Source organism: Elaeis guineensis, chromosome 11, assembly GCF_000442705.2.
Source record: "Elaeis guineensis isolate ETL-2024a chromosome 11, EG11, whole genome shotgun sequence".
NCBI lineage: Eukaryota > Viridiplantae > Streptophyta > Magnoliopsida > Arecales > Arecaceae > Elaeis > Elaeis guineensis.
In genome coordinates, this window is record NC_026003.2 from 16542696 (window position 1) to 16563481 (window position 20786).

The 20786-nt window shown below is 41.1% G+C and overlaps 1 protein-coding gene across 1 annotated transcript; it reads left to right on the plus strand.

Moving 5' to 3' along the window:
* The first annotated feature begins 7918 nt into the window (after nucleotides 1-7918).
* On the plus strand, nucleotides 7919-19236 carry LOC105033846 (catalase isozyme 1). Its single transcript, XM_010908788.4, has 9 exons — nucleotides 7919-7949; nucleotides 9829-10076; nucleotides 10790-10886; nucleotides 16062-16339; nucleotides 17145-17921; nucleotides 18019-18108; nucleotides 18575-18642; nucleotides 18721-18814; nucleotides 18979-19236. Exons 1-9 carry the CDS (start codon nucleotides 7934-7936, stop codon nucleotides 19036-19038), a joined length of 1728 nt encoding a protein of 575 aa, XP_010907090.2. The 5' UTR covers nucleotides 7919-7933; the 3' UTR covers nucleotides 19039-19236.
* The last annotated feature ends 1550 nt before the right edge of the window (nucleotides 19237-20786 follow it).

The following is a 20786-nucleotide window of genomic DNA, read 5'->3' on the forward strand; positions in this document are numbered from 1 at the left end:
GACTCCTACGGGAGCCGGGCTCCACCGCCGACATCGACTACAGGACGGCTCCACCCGGACTCCTACGGGAGCCGGGCTCCGTCCTCAGCATCAACCGCTGGTAGGCCTCGTCCGGACTCCTACGGGAGCCGGACCTCCCCTCTAACTTTAATTACAGGGAGACTTCGCCCGGACTCTTATGGGAGCCGGGCTTCATCCTCGACGCCAACAACTTCAGCCGCAAGCAGACTCCGCCCGGACTCCTACGGGAGCCGGGCTCCGCCGCCGACATCGACTACAGGACAGCTCCACCCAGACTCCTACGGGAGCCGGGCTCCGTCCTCAGCATCAACCGCTGGTAGGCCTCGTCCGGACTCCTACGGGAGCCGGACCTCCCCTCTGACTTTAATTGCAGGGAGACTTCGCCCGGACTCTTATGGGAGCCAGGCTTCATCCTCGACGCCAACAACTTCAGCCGCAAGCAGACTCCGTCCGGACTCCTACGGGAGCCGGGCTCCGCCGCCGACATCGACTACAGGACAGCTTCGCCCGGACTCCTATGGGAGCCGGGCTCCGTCCTCAGCGTCAACTGCTGGTAAGCCCCGTCCGGACTCCTACGGGAGCCGGACTTCGCCTTTAACCTTGACTGCAGGAAAACTTCGCCCGGACTCCTACGGGAGCCGAGCTCCATCCTCGACTCCAACGGCTGCAAGGCAAACTGCGACCGGACCCCTACGGGAGCCGGACGGACTCCTACGGGAGTCGGACGGACTCCTACGGGAGCCGGACTCCGCCGATAACTTCAGCTGCGAGCAGACTCCGCCCGGACTCCCACGGGAGCTGGGCTCCGTCCTCAACGTTAATTGCTGGTAAGCCTTGATTGAACTCCTACGGGAGCCGGACTTCGCCTTTAACCTTGACTGCAGAAAAACTTCGCCCGGACTCCTACGGGAGCCGGGCTCCGTCCTCGATTCCAACGGCTGCAGACAGTCTTCGTTCGAACCTCTACGGTGGCCGGACTCTGACCACTGCCGAACTTCAGCCGACAGATCAGCACTCCCAGGCCACGATCGCGGCCACGATTCTGCTACATTTCCTGCGGCAGATTCCGCGCAGCTCCACCACTCCCTGACAGGCCGCAATAACAATCGCAGCACTGCTCCACTCCCCATGACGGATCCCGCGCGGCTCCATTACTACCTGACCAGCCACGATAAACGGCCACGATCCTGCTTCACCTCCTGCAACAGATACTGCGCGATTCTCCCATCCACTGGCAAGTCACGACGGCAAAACGCCGCCCCACTTCATGCGGCAGACTCCACGTGGCACGCCCCAGCGATAGCCACGGGTCCGTTCCATTACGCTTCGCAGCAAACTCCGCCTGACCCTGGGCAGTCCACTGCCAGACGGTTACAAACGTCGCCATCAATTCGTTGCTTCCTCCGCCTATAAAAGGGGGACCCAGATACGTTATTCGATAAGCTCATTTCTTATTTCAAAACTCTGCTAAATTCTCCATTCGAGCACTCCATTCTTGTTGAGGCAGAGAACTGACTTGAGCGTCGGAGGGTCTTGCCGGAGCAACCCTACCTCCGGTTTAGACTTCCTTTGCAGGTCCCGACGGCGACCGCGACTTCTCCGACTCCAGCTTCTCCGGCGCAAGCAGATTTTTGCACCAACAGATCATATCAAATGCAGGTAAAAAACATAAAATCTCATACCGATTATACATCATAGCTCAAATAAATTCATATAATTATGCATACATAAATGTTCATCATCAAATATACATCTCATTTAAAAAAAACATAATAGATATATTATCTATTTAAAGCTTTTGTTTAATAGTGATTTTATATATCTTATCTTCTATTATTATTTAGATTTTTGATCAATAATTATCTTTCCAATTTGAACCATCCATAGTTACACTTTGGTTAGTGACTGGCAAACCATATCCATATTTTGGTCTGTAGTGATAAATCATAATATTCACCCTTCGACCCAGGATGACAAATCATAATATTTATATTTTAGTCACTAGTGGCAAACTATAATAATTGTGCTTAGGTTCTCGATGGCAAACTATAATATTCATACTTTACCTCATGGTGGCAAATCAAAGTGTTATGATCAGCCCATAACTAGCAATCCAAAGTATCACGATTTGATCCATGATTGGCAATCCATAGTATAGTTAGTCCAAATTTTTTACTCAATCATCAAATCATTCAATTTTATCCCTCCCAAATAAAACATAATGTTGCACTTTATTATTTTACCTAATTTCAAGATAGCTGACCTTTGTTCCAAGCAATCAATAGGTGATATATGGATAAATAAAGAATCATATATTTATATATTTATTTCAGCAAATCATGCAATAAACAGTAATCATCTAGTGTAAAACCAAAAATTACCATACAAATAAATAAATAAATAAATATATTCAGATGATCATATAGAGGGATCTTTATCTCTGCCCATCTCAAACTTTAGTATAACAAGCACTAATCCACTCTTTGATCTATGAACTCAAGGGTAAAATATTTTTCTTAACACTTCTTTGTTCAGACGATCGCTTGCCTATAGAATCAGATCTTACTATCATAATAATTGTATGGATTATAGTAGATGATTATAACAAGGTTGGTTCAGGACCCCTTCCTAAGGCCATGTAATACCAACTTGAGACCCTTGGTTACTTAATACTGGCTCAGAGCCCTTGGTCGCATAATATTGGCCCAGGACCCCTTCAAGGGTCAAACAATCTATAAGGTGTTGGGTCCTTTTCTTGGGTCCATTAAGGCATCTAGAGAGAGAAAGAGAGAAAGTATAGAGAGAGAAGGGAAGAGAGGAGAGAGAAAGAGAGATAAGAGGGAGAAATCGACTTCTAATTTTTTCATTGGAGTCTGGGGACCCTTAGGATGCTCTTTCCTGATGGGCTCGAGTAGAAAGATGACTCCCATCGAGGGTCTTCTCTCCCATCTCATATGTATTTGCTGGGCCCATGCTCAATGGCCTGAGTGGCCGGTCCAAGCCAATCCACGCTGGATCAGGCCCACTATAAAACGGGCGCTTACAATAGGGGGACGGTAGTAGAGCCGGAGTCCGAATCTCTAGAAATTTCTATTTATGTATTTCCATGTTAACATTGCTATGCACCTTGTGCTTTGCAGGAGTCATAAAAGGGCAAAAGGTGTCAATTGTGATAAAAGATGGCAGCACGCGCAACTTCATGAATGAAAAGTTGGTTGCAGAATTCTCGTACCCAACTTTCCCATCGTCTGCATTGCAAGTTTTGTTGCCGGATGGCAATAAACTGGAATTAATAAAACTTGCAATGTTCAGGCTGATGCAAGGATGTGAAGATTAAGATCTAAGGATATCTGTTCGTGATAGACATGTTCTTGGTGTCTATCAGTGGGTCTAATGTGGTGCGAGGTGACCAATGGCTTGAACAATTGGATCCAATCATGATGGATTAAAAGACCTTACAATGGATTTCTTGGTGGGAGGAAAGAAATCCATTGATAAGGGTAATATACCATTAAAGTGCAAATTGTATCAGTGTATATTAGACAGAGCAATTTATGGTCTGACTCATCAAATGATCCATAAATAATCCACTTTAAGCAAGTTCGGTTTTGATATAAATGATTTTGTGTGGTAAATGGGTTAACCTTTTTTGACCCATTTATCAAATAAGTTGGATTCAGTTTTAGACTTTTAACCTATTTAATCTATTTATCAAATAAATTTGATCATATCACGATTTGATCTATTTAATCTATTTAAAACTTATTAATCTGTTTAAAATCTATTTAACTTATTTTTATTTTATTTAACCAATCCCATTTAACTTATTTAATCTATTAAAAATCTCTTTTAACTTGTTTAACTAGTTTAATCTGACTCGACTTGCTTGGTAAATAGGTTATGCAAATCGAGTCAGATTATCTATTTAATAAATAAGTTAAATTTAGATATAAATCTTTAACCTATTTAACAAATAAGTTGGGTTCACATTCACAAATTCTTGGCTCAACCCAATTACCACCCTCAGTGCATATAATTGAGAGGCTGAAGGAGAATTGTGCAAAAGGTTGTAGAATGCAAAGGTAAATTGCTTGATTATCCCTTATTAGAATTATCTGAAATTCTAATAAGAATTTTTCGTAGTATTTTGGGAACCTAATGGGTTACCATATCATGGTTAGGATTATAAAAATGTGGTACTTATTTTTAATTTTGAGAACTTTTACAATTTTAAAAATATTTTGGGAATTTTTTTGGTTTTATATCAATTTTTTGATATTTTTTAGGATTTTTAAAGCATTGGTAATGTCTTTAGGATTTTTTGAGATTTATAATTTTTATTTATATATGTATATACGTACGTACGTATGTGTGGGTACACTATAGACGTTGCATAGTTGAAGAAGAAGCTGAAGTGGAATTGATATTGAGGGGCTGTTAAGTGCTGTGGCTTCTAATCCGCGTGCTTTCCTCAAAGATCAAGGAACTGGTGTAGCACGATGCTCATTCCCTACAGATAGTTTACCTATTGATACAATCTATGACTGAGCACAAAAAGTGATTTGCAGTGGAGATCGATCAAGAAGAAATGGAATGGCACTAGGGGACAAGGAGCTTGTGGAGAGTGATTTCAGAGAGAGTTGAGAGACTATGAGAACACAGCGATTTTTGATCATCAGATTTGGGTAGTGAGTATCGATGGGTTAGGACTTATGATATAGATTCAGCCATTTGGGTCCAATACTGAGTTTGGATCAGGTTAGATCGGATCATAAATGTGAGATTCAAGTCAACCCATAAAACTAAGTTGGTTATATTATGTCCAAATTTAGTAAATCCAGATCCAATCCAAAAAATAGAATGGATCCAATTTTAAAATCTGAACTGGTACTGTAGATCCTTTAATGCGAATCAAATCAGATTTAAGCGAGTCGGATTGGATCGCACCGTGGATCAATCAAACTCATTTGTAGCTTTAACTAGTAGCTTTCACTTTAGAAATATGTGTAATTTAAATTTCTATCGTAATCTAGTACTACACTCCTATTCCATCCTAGTACTACATTCTTACTATAGCCCAATGTATTATCCCTTATCTACTAGATGATGGTAGCGAAAATTTTTAAAAATCAAGGTATTTGATTCATACCACTTTCTATCCTTCATTCAATTCTCATTTTCATCTTTCTGGTTGATGAGATGCCAATGGTGTATCTTAGACCATATAAATCTTAAGTGCTTCATGAAACCGAGTACTTTTAACTGAAGGGTATGGTTTAAGTAACATTATTATTTATTTGCTAGTAACTCATCAATTTTACCTTCCAAAAGCCTGTTGCTTCGTACTGCCAAATAGAATTTTGCATATATATGGAATTGAATAGTGGACACATTCATAGTCTTTAACCCTTGAGGAATCATTGCATTTAGGAATTTTCTCATGCAATACTACAAACATTTTGGTTGGATAACCACTGTAGCATTGGCAGGCCAAGTTCACCATTTATAGCTACTTTAATCTGAAACATATCCGCATTTTTAGACTTGACTCTCTCTCACAGATAGAAATCAAGAAAAAATGCATCAGTAAAACAAACCCATAAGATAAAAGTACAATAATAGTCACTAAGAAAAAAGAAATGAAGCATCAATCTAACAGGTGAGGACCAATGGAAACAATGATATTTCTTTCTAAAAGAAGAGATTTTGTATAAATTATATCTTACATCAGATGCATCATGTTGATAGTATATTATATGTATCAAATTTTTTGATCCCATGGATCTTATTCATTTTATGGCTAGTCTTAGATTGTTGTACCCCTCTTCTCATCTTGGATTGTTCTTATGGTGTAAAGCATTCCCTATTGTTTCGTTATCTTTTTGGGGTAATTTATCAACAAAATACTTTTGAGGTAATAAAAAGGGGACAGGTGCCATGGTGCTGCCCCCTAAACAAAACTTTTGTGGAAAACTGTCAGTATCATGTGCTGTTGTTCTCGATAGTATTTTCATGCTACACTCAATTTGCTAATATACGAGATAGCTCGAGTGTACAATGGCCACAAAAATTGAATGGAGGTGGTTTCAACTGCACCCAATTGCAGTCTAGTCTCCACTAACCTTTCCTGTGGCTCTAGCGAGCCAATTTCAGATCAGTCCCTGGGCCAACGTGTGGACTCCATTCATGCACACCAATGCTCCAGTGTCTTCTTCGTATGGCGTCTATCTTTTGAGTAACAGTAAATAGTAACTTTTTAATACATATACAAAAGTCCGATGTCAGTATGTAATTGTTCCCTACTGTATTGCAGCTATTTTATGGCAATAATGACTGGTTTTCATCATTGTTGATACCTATAAACTAAATATCATATTATTCTTAGAATATTATTTTCGAAGACTCTACATAATTATTTTGCAAATATAGAGTGATATAAGTTCACCTAAATACAAAGTATGTCTAGCATCATCATTTTTTTGATCTATACTGATACATTTTGGTGCTATGACAATAACACAAAACTAAAATGATAAATAAATAAATAAATAAGGCTGGAACTGTGTTCTGAGCCATATCTATTTGATTGAATCATATTGAATTGTTGTGAATCCATTTGTTTCAAACCGGTTCATAGTTCGCTGGAGTTGTTTGGTAATTACTTATGTAGCCAAATGTTGCTTTATTTTGATTCAACAACTAGCCCATGCTAGTAAGTGAGAATAAAGATAGGAAATTAAGGGCATGCCTTTCCATAAAAATAGAAGACATGCTTTTCCATATCGCTCCTTTAAAAATATTTCATTTTGATTAGTTCCAACCATCTAATTTCAGTCTCCAATATTTATAGTATAATGGATACATGCAGTGCACTACAGAAAATATTCTTATGATCCCACGCCCCGGTGCTTTCACAAACCAAGAAGGGCACTATTATAGCTTTTAAGACAAAAGAGGTCAAAGATGGTTCAATTATAATAGTATAGCTAGAGATTAAAAGAAAAAGAAGAGAGAACATCTGCCAAAAATGAAGATAGAAGGAGTAATTTATACAATTTTTTAAAGAAAATCTTGAATCAAATAGAATCTTATGCCATCTATTAATAAATCAATGAAATATTCATCGAATACTCACCTCAATGAGGTCAATTATTGGGAAGGGAGTTATATATATTGCATGTCATTATGCTTAATTTTTTGTTAATAAAGTAATACAATCTTTCTAATCTCCATAAAAAAGTAGTTTTTTAAATTTTTTGAAGAACTAGGATATATGTAAGCCTACACAATAACCTAGTCTTCTCTTATTAATGTAAATGATTTGTCTACTTTTAAACTTACCCTGCCATACCGCCAAAAATAAAAAAGAAGAAAAAGAAGAAGAAGAAAAAAAATCACAATAACTATCAAGTGCTTTACAAACATAGCTATTCTAGCTGCTGACCTTTGGAAACTCATCGAGTCACCGGTCACCATATCTTGCTCTTGTGACCATTTTTGTTCTATTTAGCTAATTTGTTGCTGTCGTGGCATCTGAATTCTACTTGAGTGGCCCAGCTTCCTTATCCTGTGTCCCATCATCTCCCCCCTCTCCCTATCCTCCGAAGAAGAGCACATACTCCAAGAATCCTAGCTGACGCGTGGCAGTTGGAGGATGAGAACACGTCAGAATGGATATGTGTCTAGAAGTGGTTGTGGAAATGCCCAAAAGAGATAAGAAGCCATGACGGGATGACGTTCATAAAAATTTATAAAAAGAAAAAATTTTAGAATTAGAGACCTTTGTCGTTTTATAAGCCTACTATCCCTTCATAAACTTACCATCCTAACCAGTGCGTCTTGTGTATCTCCATTTTATCGCGATAATTCCGAACAATTCGTAGGTTTTGCTGGTTTGATTCTGAGCACCCTCATGTGGAACTTGTATGGTATTTTTTTTTTCCCCACCAGACGAGACTATTCTTTTTATTTTGTATTACCAAGATATCCTCATTTATTCGGTAAATTTTATGATTGATTTTATAAATGACCAAACTATGTATCAAACATACAAATACAAATGAGAAACAACTTACAAATCATATAATTCTCTCCTCTTCAAAAGATGCAAGCTCTACAACATCTTAAGTAATAAAACTAACAATATGGAAACATAAACAGACATAGACATCTCATGAATTGAACATTAGGAGAATTCATGTTAGCGTTGATTATTGTCTCATAAAAAGATGTTGTCATTTTAGTTGGTGCATCAAACAAGAGTTGAATAAATGGCATATGGTTATGGAGAAGGATATGTACAGAACATCTCATAGATGGATAGGCAACAATATCCTAATGTGGATAAAAGATTATGATCAAAGGCTCAAAGGATTAGTTTTTCTAGGCCGACCTCGTATTTCCAATTATGAATGATATAGTCAAGAATCTTGCTGGTGGAACATTTTGTGAGGATGTGGTTGTATGCAAGTCTAACCATCCAAAATAGTAAATGCTTAACCTAGCCCAACAACAAATCTATAGTTCTTTTATATTATCTTAGAACTATCTTAATGCTTGTAAATGGCACTTTTAGTATAAATAAGAAAAAAAAACAAGAACAATGAATAATATAAGATGATTAATATATTTCTACTATTAAAATGTAGACTTCATGGCTTGAATAGCTGGTTCTGCTGTTTTTCTTTGAGCATTACGGTGGTACTCCATCTTTTGATAAATATCTTCCGTTCATAGTTGCTCTTGAACATGATCTACACTAGGAAATATGTCTAAAAACCAAAATGCATTTATTTTGGTGGTCTTTAAGCCAATCATCAAGTAGGTGTTGAAATGATAACATGATAGTATGTTTTATTAAAATCTAATAATCAACCCTACTTAATTGAAATCTATCTTATTTTAAGATATGTAGATCATGATATATAATGTATATTTTTAATTTATATGCCCTACTATGTATGCTACCATGCTGATATAGTTGATATTGTTTATTTTGCATCATCTTGATGCATAAGTTATAGACTATTAAAATATATGAGTTTTAGTTTATAGATATTTCTATGGTGTAGATTATGCTCAATATCTTTTGAATCGTGAATTTGGATCCCCTATATTAAAGATAATTAATATTTTGTATATTTATTGTTAGAAACACAAGCTTGAGAGAAGTAATGGTTGGAAATAGAAGACGCTACTATCACTAACAAGATATTGCATCATTATTTGTAATCCTTAAATGTTTAGCTTGTAACTAAATTGGCAATGCAAATTATCATAAACTTGGTATAGTTACTGAAGTTGTTGTTTTTGACATGGTGCCTAGATTTGGTATAGCCTCCACTCCAATATTCAATAAAGCATCCATCCATCCTGCCTTTTTACAAAAGATGATCATACGGTAAAATTTATAAAAAGTTAATAAGTATAAATAAACTTGATATTTGAGAAAGCTTGGAGACTCATTCAACAAGGACTTAGCAAAGGGATGCAACTTAAAAACCAATAATTTTGTGTTTGTTACAAGAAAAATTATAGAAAACTTGTTTTCTTCAAAAACTAACAAGCATACAAGATCTTTCACCAACATTCATGAACTTATCTTAGAAATCAATTCATTTTTTCTTTTCACAATCTGAACCGGCTCCAATGGATAAGTCCATCGGAGCGCTCCCCAGATTCACCGGAACCCGATTCTAGAAACTCACGAGATATCGGAAATTTATCCAGTTTCCGAAAAATCTGAATCAAAACCAAGGGTTGTATCATTAATCATTCTCGGTACGATTTCCCGGTTTATATATACAGACACCGTAGCGCCCGTTCGATACGAGTGGGTGGAGCGACGGTGTGCTCCAATCTTTGCTGGTGGGGCCCCGGCCCAAAACTTACGCGCCAAACGCCCACCTTCCTCGATTTCTATAAATCCCTCCATCTCCGGGTTTGAGAAGCTCGCGGACGAAATCGCAGACCACGCGAAAGGAGAGACCCCCGGCATCCAGCCAGAGAGAGAGGGACAATCTAATCTCTGCTATACCTCCATGGATCCATACAAGGTAATCTTTTTTTTTTTTTTTAATTTGGAAAATAGTTCAAAGAAGATTATCTAGCTGGCTTTGTTTTTTTTGATCCTATCTCCAGCTGGTGGTGGCTAGTTTCTTTCAGTTTTTGTTTCTTTGCTTGTTCTGTTGTTATGGTTCGTGGAATCTTGTAGAAGTTTGAATTTTTCTCATGATTGTAATCCTCACTTCAATTAAAAAGAAAAAAAGAGAATTTATCTCGTGATTTCTATTGTTTTTATTGGAATTAAGAATGAGTTATTGATCTTTTTATGAATTGATTAGCTCCAAATGTTCGATTTTTCTTTTTCTTACTGGTATTTTTTTTTTCATTCTAACTTTCCTTTTATCTAGATTGTTTTCATCCTTTGGCTATGGTGTTTGGAATCGTTTAGAGATTTAAATTAACCTTGTAATTTCTAATGTTTACTTGGAAGTACGTAATGTGTTTGACATTTTTACTACCCCCAAAGAGTTGATTTTTTTTGCTTAATTGTTATATTTCCTTTTCATTATAACCTTTTTGTCTTTTGAAGATTGTTTGCGAATCACCTTTTCATTAAAACTCAATCATCTTTATCGGCTCAAAAAAAAAAAAAAAAAGGTTTAAGTTTTTATATGTTGAGAAGTGGATTTTTGGTTCTTGGGTTGTTTTTAATCGAAGTATTTGTTTGATTGCCACATCCTTATGATATTCTGGTTTGTTGCAGTTTCGCCCTTCGAGTGCCAACAATTCTCCCTTTTGGACCACCAACTCTGGTGCCCCTGTTTGGAATAACAATTCCTCGCTCACTGTTGGAAACCGGGGTAATACCTTTTTTTCTCCTTATTTGTTTGATCTATCTTTTTCTTCTGTTTTTTTCCAGATGTACTTGTTGGCTGAATTAATCTTTGCGATCCGGTTTTGTGAGCTTTTCTTCTTTCCTTTCCATGATGCTGCATATAATGTTGCAGGTGGAGATATCTGTTGTTTTTCTTGGGAAAAATTGGAATTTATTATCTATTTGTTGTTTATTATTTTTGTTAATTTTATGTGATTGCACAAAATTGGCAGTTTGTACCTTCGTGGAACTCAACAATCTGATGGATTAATTAGTTCGTTATATTGGAGTTTAAATATGGTGAATCAGCTTTGTGCATTGAACAAAACCAGTGGAGGTTAACATAAATTCGCTTTCAGTTATATTGATGAAATGCTTCTCATAAACAAAAATCTTTGTTAACTTCTACCATTATGCATTTAGTACCAAAGGTCAGAATCCTTTTCTTTTCATTTTTTTTAGAAAGGGATATTGCAGATAAAGCAATTTGAAAATGTCATTTCATTTCCATTCATGATATTTACCTTTCTTCTTGCATCAATACATGATATCCTAGGTGCAAAGACAAGCTGTGCAGGGATAAGGGGAAACACCAAGAATTTCTGTCAAAATATTATATTTTAGTGTGCTTTCTTAGTGGCTATGTTTAGAAAATTTACTTGTGTAGTTAATCATCTTGCTAACTTATATTCTTTCAATAACTGTAATAATGGCGAAGTGTTTTTTTTTTTAAATTATTATGTAAGTGAAAGATCCTCTTACAAACAGACAACCAGAATCATCAACTATCATAGAGTGTTAGGATTTGACGCCTCGAGATTCAGCCCACATTGAGCCCACAGCGAGGTTCGCGGCGAAAAACGGAGTCCAACGAGACCAAGATCACCTGAATCGGAGCTCGGATGGAGAAGATACGAGCTTTCGAAGATGGCACGAAAATCGAGGCGGCGGAGGACCGCCGGCGACCGGCGGCGGACGGCGGAGGCGCGGCCGCAGGCGGCGGCGCGCGACCCAGGCCCGCGCGCGAGGGGGGCCTGTGGCCCAGGCCGGGGCGCGCGGCCCAGGCGCGCGCGCGCGGGCCGGCCCAGGCCAGCGGGCCTGCTGGCCCTTGCCCCGGTCCACCGTGGACCAGGTGGTCCACGGGCCGGTCTGTGGACCGCGTGGGCGATTCCCACGCATTTCTCGCGGTCCACGGCCCTATTCCGTGGACCGGAGCGCGATCGGATGGCCCAGAGAGATCCCGGTCTTGATCCAACGGTCCGGAGGGGTTTTTGGCTTTGTTTAGGATTCCTAACCCTTTTCTAATCATGTTTTAAGTCTAGTTTAAGCCTTTAAAAGGCCTGAGAACGAACAGAAGGGTGGTGCTCGGGTTTTCTCGCCGCCGTACGAACCAGCGTGAAGAGAGAGAGAGGCGCGGGTGTGCTGTGAGAGAAGGAGCAGGAGGCTCCTGGACAGCGGTCGTCAGACTCTTCAGGGGTTCTGGGGGGTCTCCAAGAGAGAGAGAGCTTTTGTGAGGGGAACTTCATGTGAGAGAGAATTGGGTGTACAAGGGTTGAGGGTGAGGTCTCCTCTTGTAAAATTTTCTTTTCATAGTGAAGTTTGCATGCCCCGTGGAGGCGAGCCCTTTTTTGTGGCTGATCCACGTATTTTGATTGTTTTTCCTTTTGTTTTGTTTCTTCTTTCTTCCTGCTGCATCGCATGGTACTGAAAGGATCTTGGGAGGTGGTGTCCTGGCCAGACATCCACCCAACAAGTGGTATCAGAGCAAGGTGGTACAAGGACGCAGATTGCAGTGATGGTGAGCAAGACTGAAGATGGAGAAAACAGGAACAATCAAGATGGAGATCAACCAGTTTGATGGTAAGAGCAATTTCTCCTTGTGGCAGGCAAAGGTGAAGGACGTGCTCATCCAACAGGGGTTGATCGAAGCTCTCTTGTGCGATGAGAAACCGACCACCATGGAGGTGCGGGATTGGAAACGGCTACAGATGCAGGCGGTGAGTACCATCCGCATGTACCTGGCGGATGAGGTGGTGATCCATGTGCTGAGCGAGACTTCCCTGACGGTGCTGTGGTCGAAGCTCGAGGAGTTGTACATGGCGAAGTCTCTCACCAACACTCTTTTCCTCTGGAGGCAGTTTTACCAACTGCGGATGACTGAGGGACAGAGCGTGCAGGAGCATCTGAGCCACTTCCAGAAGATCCTCACCGACCTTCTCAGTGTTGGCGAGAACGTTGAGGAGAAGACCAGGGCGCTGGTTTTGCTGGCGTCGCTTCCTTCTTCGTACGAGTCCTTGGTGACTGCTCTTCTAGTGGGGAAGAGCACTATCAAGATGGACGAGGTCACCGCGGCGATACTCCAGAACGAGGCTCTCAGGAGGGAGAACCCAGCTTCGAGCTCAGGTGTCGATAGCTCAGCTTTGATGACTTCTGGAGGTGCAGGAGGCGGTAGACGGAGCGACAGGAGATCGCATCGAGGGCGGTCTAAGTCCAGGAGGGACTTGAGCAAAACCAGGTGTTACCGGTGTGAGGAGTTGGGGCATCTAGCCAGAGATTGCCCTCAACTGAAAAATCGGACGGTGGCTGCTGTAGCGACGGCCGGCAGCGATTCAGATGGAGATGTCTTGGAGATATCTGACGAGGTATCTACTTCTTCCCAGCAGTGGATATTAGATTCTGCATGCCCCTATCATGTGTGTTGCAGAGAGGAGCAGTTTGACTCCTTGGAGAACAGTGAGAGCACTGTATATCTGCCAAATGGATCGAGCTGTGCGATCAGAGGCATTGGAACGGTCAGCTGGAGGACACATGACGGTGCAGTGAGGAGATTGGGGGAGGTCCGATACATACCCGATTTCAGACGGAATCTTATCTCACTTAGCAGACTGGATTCGAGAGGCTACAGGACGGTAGCTGGTGGAGGAATCCTGAGGGTGCTACGCGGCGATAGGATTGTGCTGGAGGGGAAGAAGGGGAGTAGAGGACATTATTACCTGGCAGGGAGCCCAGTGCGAGGTGGAGCATCGGGAGCCAGGTGGAGCCCAGAGCGAGGTGGAGCTCCAGGAGGCGGATCGGGTACGAGACAGGAGACTCGGGAGGACGAGAGGCGACGTCGCAAGGTAAGATTCCTATTGCCGCAGGATGATGCCCCGAGCAGGTCTCAGGTCAGGAGGAGCACAGCATACGACGGAGATGGGATCGAGCAGCCTGGCTCGACTCCCATGTTTGCCCATCCATGATCAGCAGGCGATTGCCCCAGGGCATGGGGGCGAGGAGATCCAGAAGCTCTCGGAGTTTGGAGGAGGCCGAATATCGAGTCGATGTGGAGATTGTTAGGATTTGACGCCTCGAGATTCAGCCCACATTGAGCCCACAGCGAGGTTCGCGGCGAAAAACGGAGTCCAACGAGACCAAGATCACCTGAATCGGAGCTCGGATGGAGAAGATACGAGCTTTCGAAGATGGCACGAAAATCGAGGCGGCGGAGGACCGCTGGCGACCGGCGGCGGACGGCGGCGGCGCGCGGGACGCGCGACCCAGGCCCGCGTGCGGGGGGGCCTGCGGCCCAGGCGGGTGCGCTGCCCAGCGGGGCGCGCGGCCCAGGCCGGGGCGCGCGGCCCAGGCGCACGCGGGCGCGCGGCCCAGGCGCGCGCGCGCGGGCCGGCTTAGGCCAGCGGGCCTGCTGGCCCTTGCCCCGGTCCACCGTGGACCAGGTGGTCCACTGGCCGATCTGTGGACCGCGTGGGCGATTCCCACACGTTTCTCGCGGTCCACGACCCTATTCCGTGGACCGGAGCGCGATCGGATGGCCCAGAGAGATCCCGGTCTTGATCCAACGGTCCGGAGGGGTTTTTGGCTTTGTTTAGGATTCCTAACCCTTTTCTAATCATGTTTTAAGTCTAGTTTAAGCCTTTAAAAGGCCTGAGAACGAACAGAAGGGTGGTGCTCGGGTTTTCTCGCCGCCGTACGAACCAGCGTGAAGAGAGAGAGAGGCGCGGGTGTGCTGTGAGAGAAGGAGCAGGAGGCTCCTGGACAGCGGTCGCCAGGCTCTTCAGGGGTTCAGGGGGGTCTCCAAGAGAGAGAGAGCTTTTGTGAGGGGAACTTCATGTGAGAGAGAATTGGGTGTACAAGGGTTGAGGGTGAGGTCTCCTCTTGTAAAATTTTCTTTTCATAGTGAAGTTTGCATGCCCCGTGGAGGCGAGCCCTTTTTTGTGGCTGATCCACGTATTTTGATTGTTTTTCCTTTTGTTTTGTTTCTTCTTTCTTCCTGCTGCATCGCGTGGTACTGAAAGGATCTTAGGAGGTGGTATCCTGGCCAGACATCCACCCAACATAGAGGCATCAACTTTACTTAATATGGTTTTGAAAACACTAAAAGATTGACGCTTTTATATAATGTCTTGGTTCTGCTAAAGAATATATATTTCAACAGTTATGGTATAGATTATGGTCATTGGAGGTTTGATATTTTCTCATCTCTAAATACAACTTAACAACCACCTCAACTTTGCTGTTTCCAAATCTTTTGATGATGATTTAGTGCTCATAAAGTGTTTGTGAGTTGAAATGCAAGATAGTATTTTCGGCTGTCTATTCTAGATTTTATATTTTTTAAAGATGCTTGCAAAGGACTTATCTTTGTGGAAAATATAAACTTACTGTTCTTACTAATAGTTGTTTCATTGGTGCTCTTAATTTAGTCTACGGAGTAAGGTCTGTACTAGCACATTAACTGGTTTGGTACATTACAGACAGTATAGTATGCACCGCATATCGAGACAACTTCTGACCCTTTTTCTCACTTTGTATCATGGTACCATCCAAAACTGGATGGTGTGGGTTAGTACAGTATGGTATGCACTTCGATTTTGGGTCGTACTGGTCGGTATGGCATGATTCAGATTGGCTCAGGTTGATAAACTCAAGAAAATTTAATTTACCTGATTGTAAACCTTAAATAGTTGGGGAATGGCTTGCTGATTAATTTATGTAGATTGATGCCGACCATAACTAATAGAGTTTGGTGTACTGATAATGGTTATACAAGTATGAAGTAAATCTGGTGCAATAATTGGAGCAGTTGTTTCTGTTTTTATATTATATTTTGCAGTTTCTTGGTGGTAGTATGGTTCCATATTGCTGACATTGTTTTCATTTGTAGGACCTATTCTCCTTGAGGATTATCATGTCATTGAAAAGCTTGCTCAGTTTGATAGAGAGCGCATTCCAGAACGTGTTGTTCATGCAAGAGGAGCTAGTGCCAAGGGGTTCTTTGAGGTCACTCATGATGTTTCTCACCTCACATGTGCGGATTTTCTCCATGCTCCAGGGGTCCAGACTCCAGTCATTGTTCGCTTTTCAACCGTTATTCATGAGCGTGGGAGTCCTGAAACCTTGAGAGACCCGCGAGGTTTTGCTGTGAAATTCTACACAAGAGAGGTAGCTGGGCTTGTCTGTTCATGCACTATCTGTTGCCTTAGCTGCAAAATCATGAAAATGCTTCAGCATTGGTTTAAATGTTTTATTTTTGTCATTTTGTTTATGCTTTAATTTTATTATCATAGTACTTGGATGTCTTTATTTCTTTTCTTTCTTGTGCTAAACTTCTTGTTGTTATTGAGCTAGCCCTAATTCTCATTTTCCTTTTCTGCCATATCTGATGCTTAATTTTGTGTTACTGTGGATATTGGAACTGATTATGTTATATCTGTCTGCCATCTTGTCTAGTGTAGTAATTTTTCATAGCTATCACAGAAATTAAATGGTTTCCATGCTATCATTGCCATACCACTGGTTTTGTTCATCTAAAGTGACCACTATAAAATCCTACCAGTCATGAAAAGAAAGGCTTCTTGGTGAGCATACTTTGGTAGTTATCTCATATCACATGTTAATCATAGTAATTTGGCAAAATACAGGCACACTATTTGCAGTAAGATATGTATATTTTTTCTGTAAGCAACTTTGAGTTTCAAGTAATTGCATCTTTATTTCTAAACTCAAGGCACATCTACATATAAAAGCACATATACATTTATTAAAACAATGATAACATTTTCCTTATGCTCAGTTTAAATATTTGTAGGATGGAAACTATTTTATACTTTCCCTGAGATCTTGATGCTTGTGATTCCAAAATTTTGAAATTTATATCAGATTTAAGGATGATTTTGATTTTTTTTTAATAAGACCAAGAGCTAATGATTTCAAAATTGAAGTTTCTGCAATTGTTTATTGGCCTCAGGGTAATTTCGATCTTGTTGGAAATAACTTCCCTGTGTTCTTCGTCCGTGATGGGATAAAGTTCCCCGACATGGTCCATGCCCTCAAACCAAACCCAAAGTCTCACATCCAGGAGAATTGGAGGATCGTGGATTTCTTTTCCCACCATCCTGAGAGCTTGCACATGTTCACCTTTCTGTTTGATGATGTTGGCGTGCCAGCAGACTACAGGCACATGGATGGTTCTGGTGTCAATACCTACACTCTTATCAACAAGGAAGGAAAAGCTCGCTATGTCAAGTTCCACTGGAGACCAACATGTGGAGTGAAGTGTTTGTTGGAGGATGAGGCTGTGATCGTTGGAGGCAACAACCACAGCCATGCCACCAAGGACCTTTATGATTCAATTGCTGCTGGAAACTATCCAGAGTGGAAGCTTTTTATTCAGACCATTGATCCTGATCATGAGGATAGGTTTGATTTTGACCCACTTGATGTCACCAAGACATGGCCAGAAGACATCTTGCCTCTACAGCCAGTTGGACGCATGGTCTTGAACAAGAATATTGATAACTTCTTTGCAGAGAATGAGCAGCTTGCCTTCTGCCCAGCAATTGTGGTTCCTGGAATCTATTACTCAGATGACAAGCTGCTCCAGACAAGGATTTTCTCTTATGCAGACACACAGAGACACCGTCTGGGGCCAAACTACCTGATGCTTCCAGCTAATGCTCCCAAGTGTGCTCATCACAATAACCATCATGATGGATTCATGAATTTCATGCACAGGGATGAGGAGGTAGTTTTTAATTTTTCATGCGTCACTTTTTTCTGGGGTTAGTCTTCAGATTCCACTGTTATACGCCTTCATGTTCATGTTTTGTGTTGTTTTGCAGGTGAATTACTTCCCTTCGAGGTATGATCCTGTTCGGCATGCTGAGAGGTTCCCAATACCATTCCGCATTCTTACTGGAAGGCGTGAGAAAGTGAGTGCCTGTCAACATAGATTTGTCTAGAGTCTCTAGATGACAACCTTGTCATATTTTCCCAAGATAATAAATTGTTATACTTCTTCTATACCCTAAAGAAAGCTATTCAAACTGCAACTAGAAATAAATATGCTTCATTAACTTGAACTGAATATAATTCAATATTAACTGTCCAACAATTTTTTTTTTTTTTTTTTTTTTCTGTTGTGTCAAGTCTGAGTATCTATCTCTGACAGAGTTATAAGATAGATAGGACATTGAAGAAAAGATGTTTTTTTTTTTTTCCCCTTTCACTCATGGAAAATTATGATGCCTTTTCCTCAGTTGCCCTAAACATACGAGTTGAGTATGTGAGGAAAGAGCATACAATGTTTCAGAAAGCTGTATTAGTTTAACAAAAATAACAATGTTTCCCTGGTGGTTAAGAGGGTTAACTAATGTTATTCTCTACTGGTAACTTCAGTGTGTAATTCACAAGGAGAACAACTTCAAGCAGCCTGGAGAGAGATACCGCTCTTGGGCTCCCGACAGGTTTGCACATCTATATGAAATTTCATCCTCAGTTATGCATACCTATTACACCGAGCTCATGAGCTAATTTCTTTCCAGGCAAGAGCGTTTCATCTGCAGATGGGTTGAGGCATTGTCTGACCCTAGGGTCACCTATGAAATCCGGACCATTTGGATCTCCTACTGGTCTCAGGTTAGTCTTCATCCCATCTCCTGCTATTCATACTCATCCTTGCTACATCTATATCCAACAACCTCCCATGGAGAGCTCTATCAGTTGATTCATTTCTGTGCTAAGTTCATTAACCTTTGGCATTAATGACGTGAATTCTGAACGAAGTTTTCTATGGGATGTAGTGTGACAGGTCTCTTGGTCAGAAGATAGCAACTCGTCTCAATGTCAAACCAAGCATGTGAGGTGATGCAGGGTGGTCAGCAATTGGTCTTGAGTGATATGTTATACAGAGAAGGGAGTTGTGGTATTCACATGGAAACTGATGTTAATCTTAGCAACATTTGAGTCTACTTTTGGTACTTTTGGTTTAATAATGTAATGATATGCTATGCACATTCCTGAGAGGAGTGCTTTTAAAGGTTGCTTTATATTGTTAGTAACTGTCTGTGCCTTGTTGCTTATATCTTCAGCATTTATTTCTCATATCCTGAGTTTTCTTGCCTTTGTCCAATTTGAACTTAGGTTAACTTCATCGCATGTTTTCCATATAAAGAGAATGAGAAGAGTACATTAAAAACCAAAAGTAAACTTGCCCTTGACACAAAGTGATCGTGGTTTGTGAAAAGTTCATGCTCATTGTTCCTGATTCTAGTGTAAACATGGTAACATGCTCTACTTGCTCATTCTGATTGTGATTTCTTCCTGTTTGTTAACTTTGTTTTTCCTCTATTTTCTCTCCCCATTAGACCTTTTTTTAAAGCACAATGCGAGATTCTTGGCCTTTGATGTAGAAATCTGAGACCTGCTATCTTATCCAGTGCTAAATTGGGTGGATGAAGAATCAGGGTAAAATGAAGGTGGGTGCAATGGGGCAACGTTGGCCGCTCCATGGTGATGGAGCTAGAATTTTTTTTAAAAAAAAAGTGGCAATGGAGGTAATCTGTGGGACTATTTGTTGAGATATTGTATGGATTACCTACTATATTAGGAGCTGTTTCTTCACAGGTGTCAGTTTTTTAGATTTTTGGAATTTTTCAATTTTGTTTCGCTTTTTCCTGTTCTTTTCTTTCCCGTGACCCATCTCAAATTCGGGCAGGAGTCGAATTTTTTTTTGTCTTCCTAAGGCTACAGGTTGCACTCTTTGAAATGCAGATGTGTGTGAGAGGGAGAGAGAGATAAAAATTGGATGTTTTAGCTACTAATACCACATATTTTCTAAGCTTTTTAATTGCTAGGTTATATACATATATACAGAGAGAGAGAGAGAGAGGGGTTGGACCACCATTCATCGAACTATCCTGAACCACGGTTCAGGCTATGCCAAACTGTACTGGCAGAAAATCTGTCCGTTCTGGCATGCAAAATGACATAATGACTATCTCAGAGAGAAGGAAAAGAAAGAGAGCAAGAGAGAGGGGGAAAGAGAAGGAGAAGGAGAGGAAGAAAGGGCCTCTAGCAGCCGTCAGAGGCTGTCCGAGCTTGCATTAGGGGCTTGAGGGCGATGGCCTCCGACGGTCCTCTCTTCCTCTCCCTCTTCTTCTCTCCCCTCTCCTCTCTCTCTTTCTTTCTCTCTTTCTTCTTCTTCTCCCCTTCTCTGCCCAGTCGGTTTGGCCCGACACGGACCAGTATGGATCGTACTGAACCATACTACTGACCGGCCGGCACGGGGTTTAGTTCCAGTTAGACGGTCCTTGGGTTGGACTACTATGAGGTGTAGTTTGCTGCAAATATTTTCTAGTGAAAATTTAATGAAGAAATGAAAATCAATACTATTGGCCATAATCTAAGATATATAATATGACTAGAAAAAAAAAGATGAATTTTTGAGGTCTGATGCTTATATATCTGGTTAGCAAAAGATGAAAGGTAGCAATATAGCTAGCGAGTAAATATATAGTATAAATTATTTAATTGCAATTCCAAACTATTGATCTTGATCTAAATATGTCATATGTAGATTGAATTTCAGCTAATTCAAATATTTCTGAGG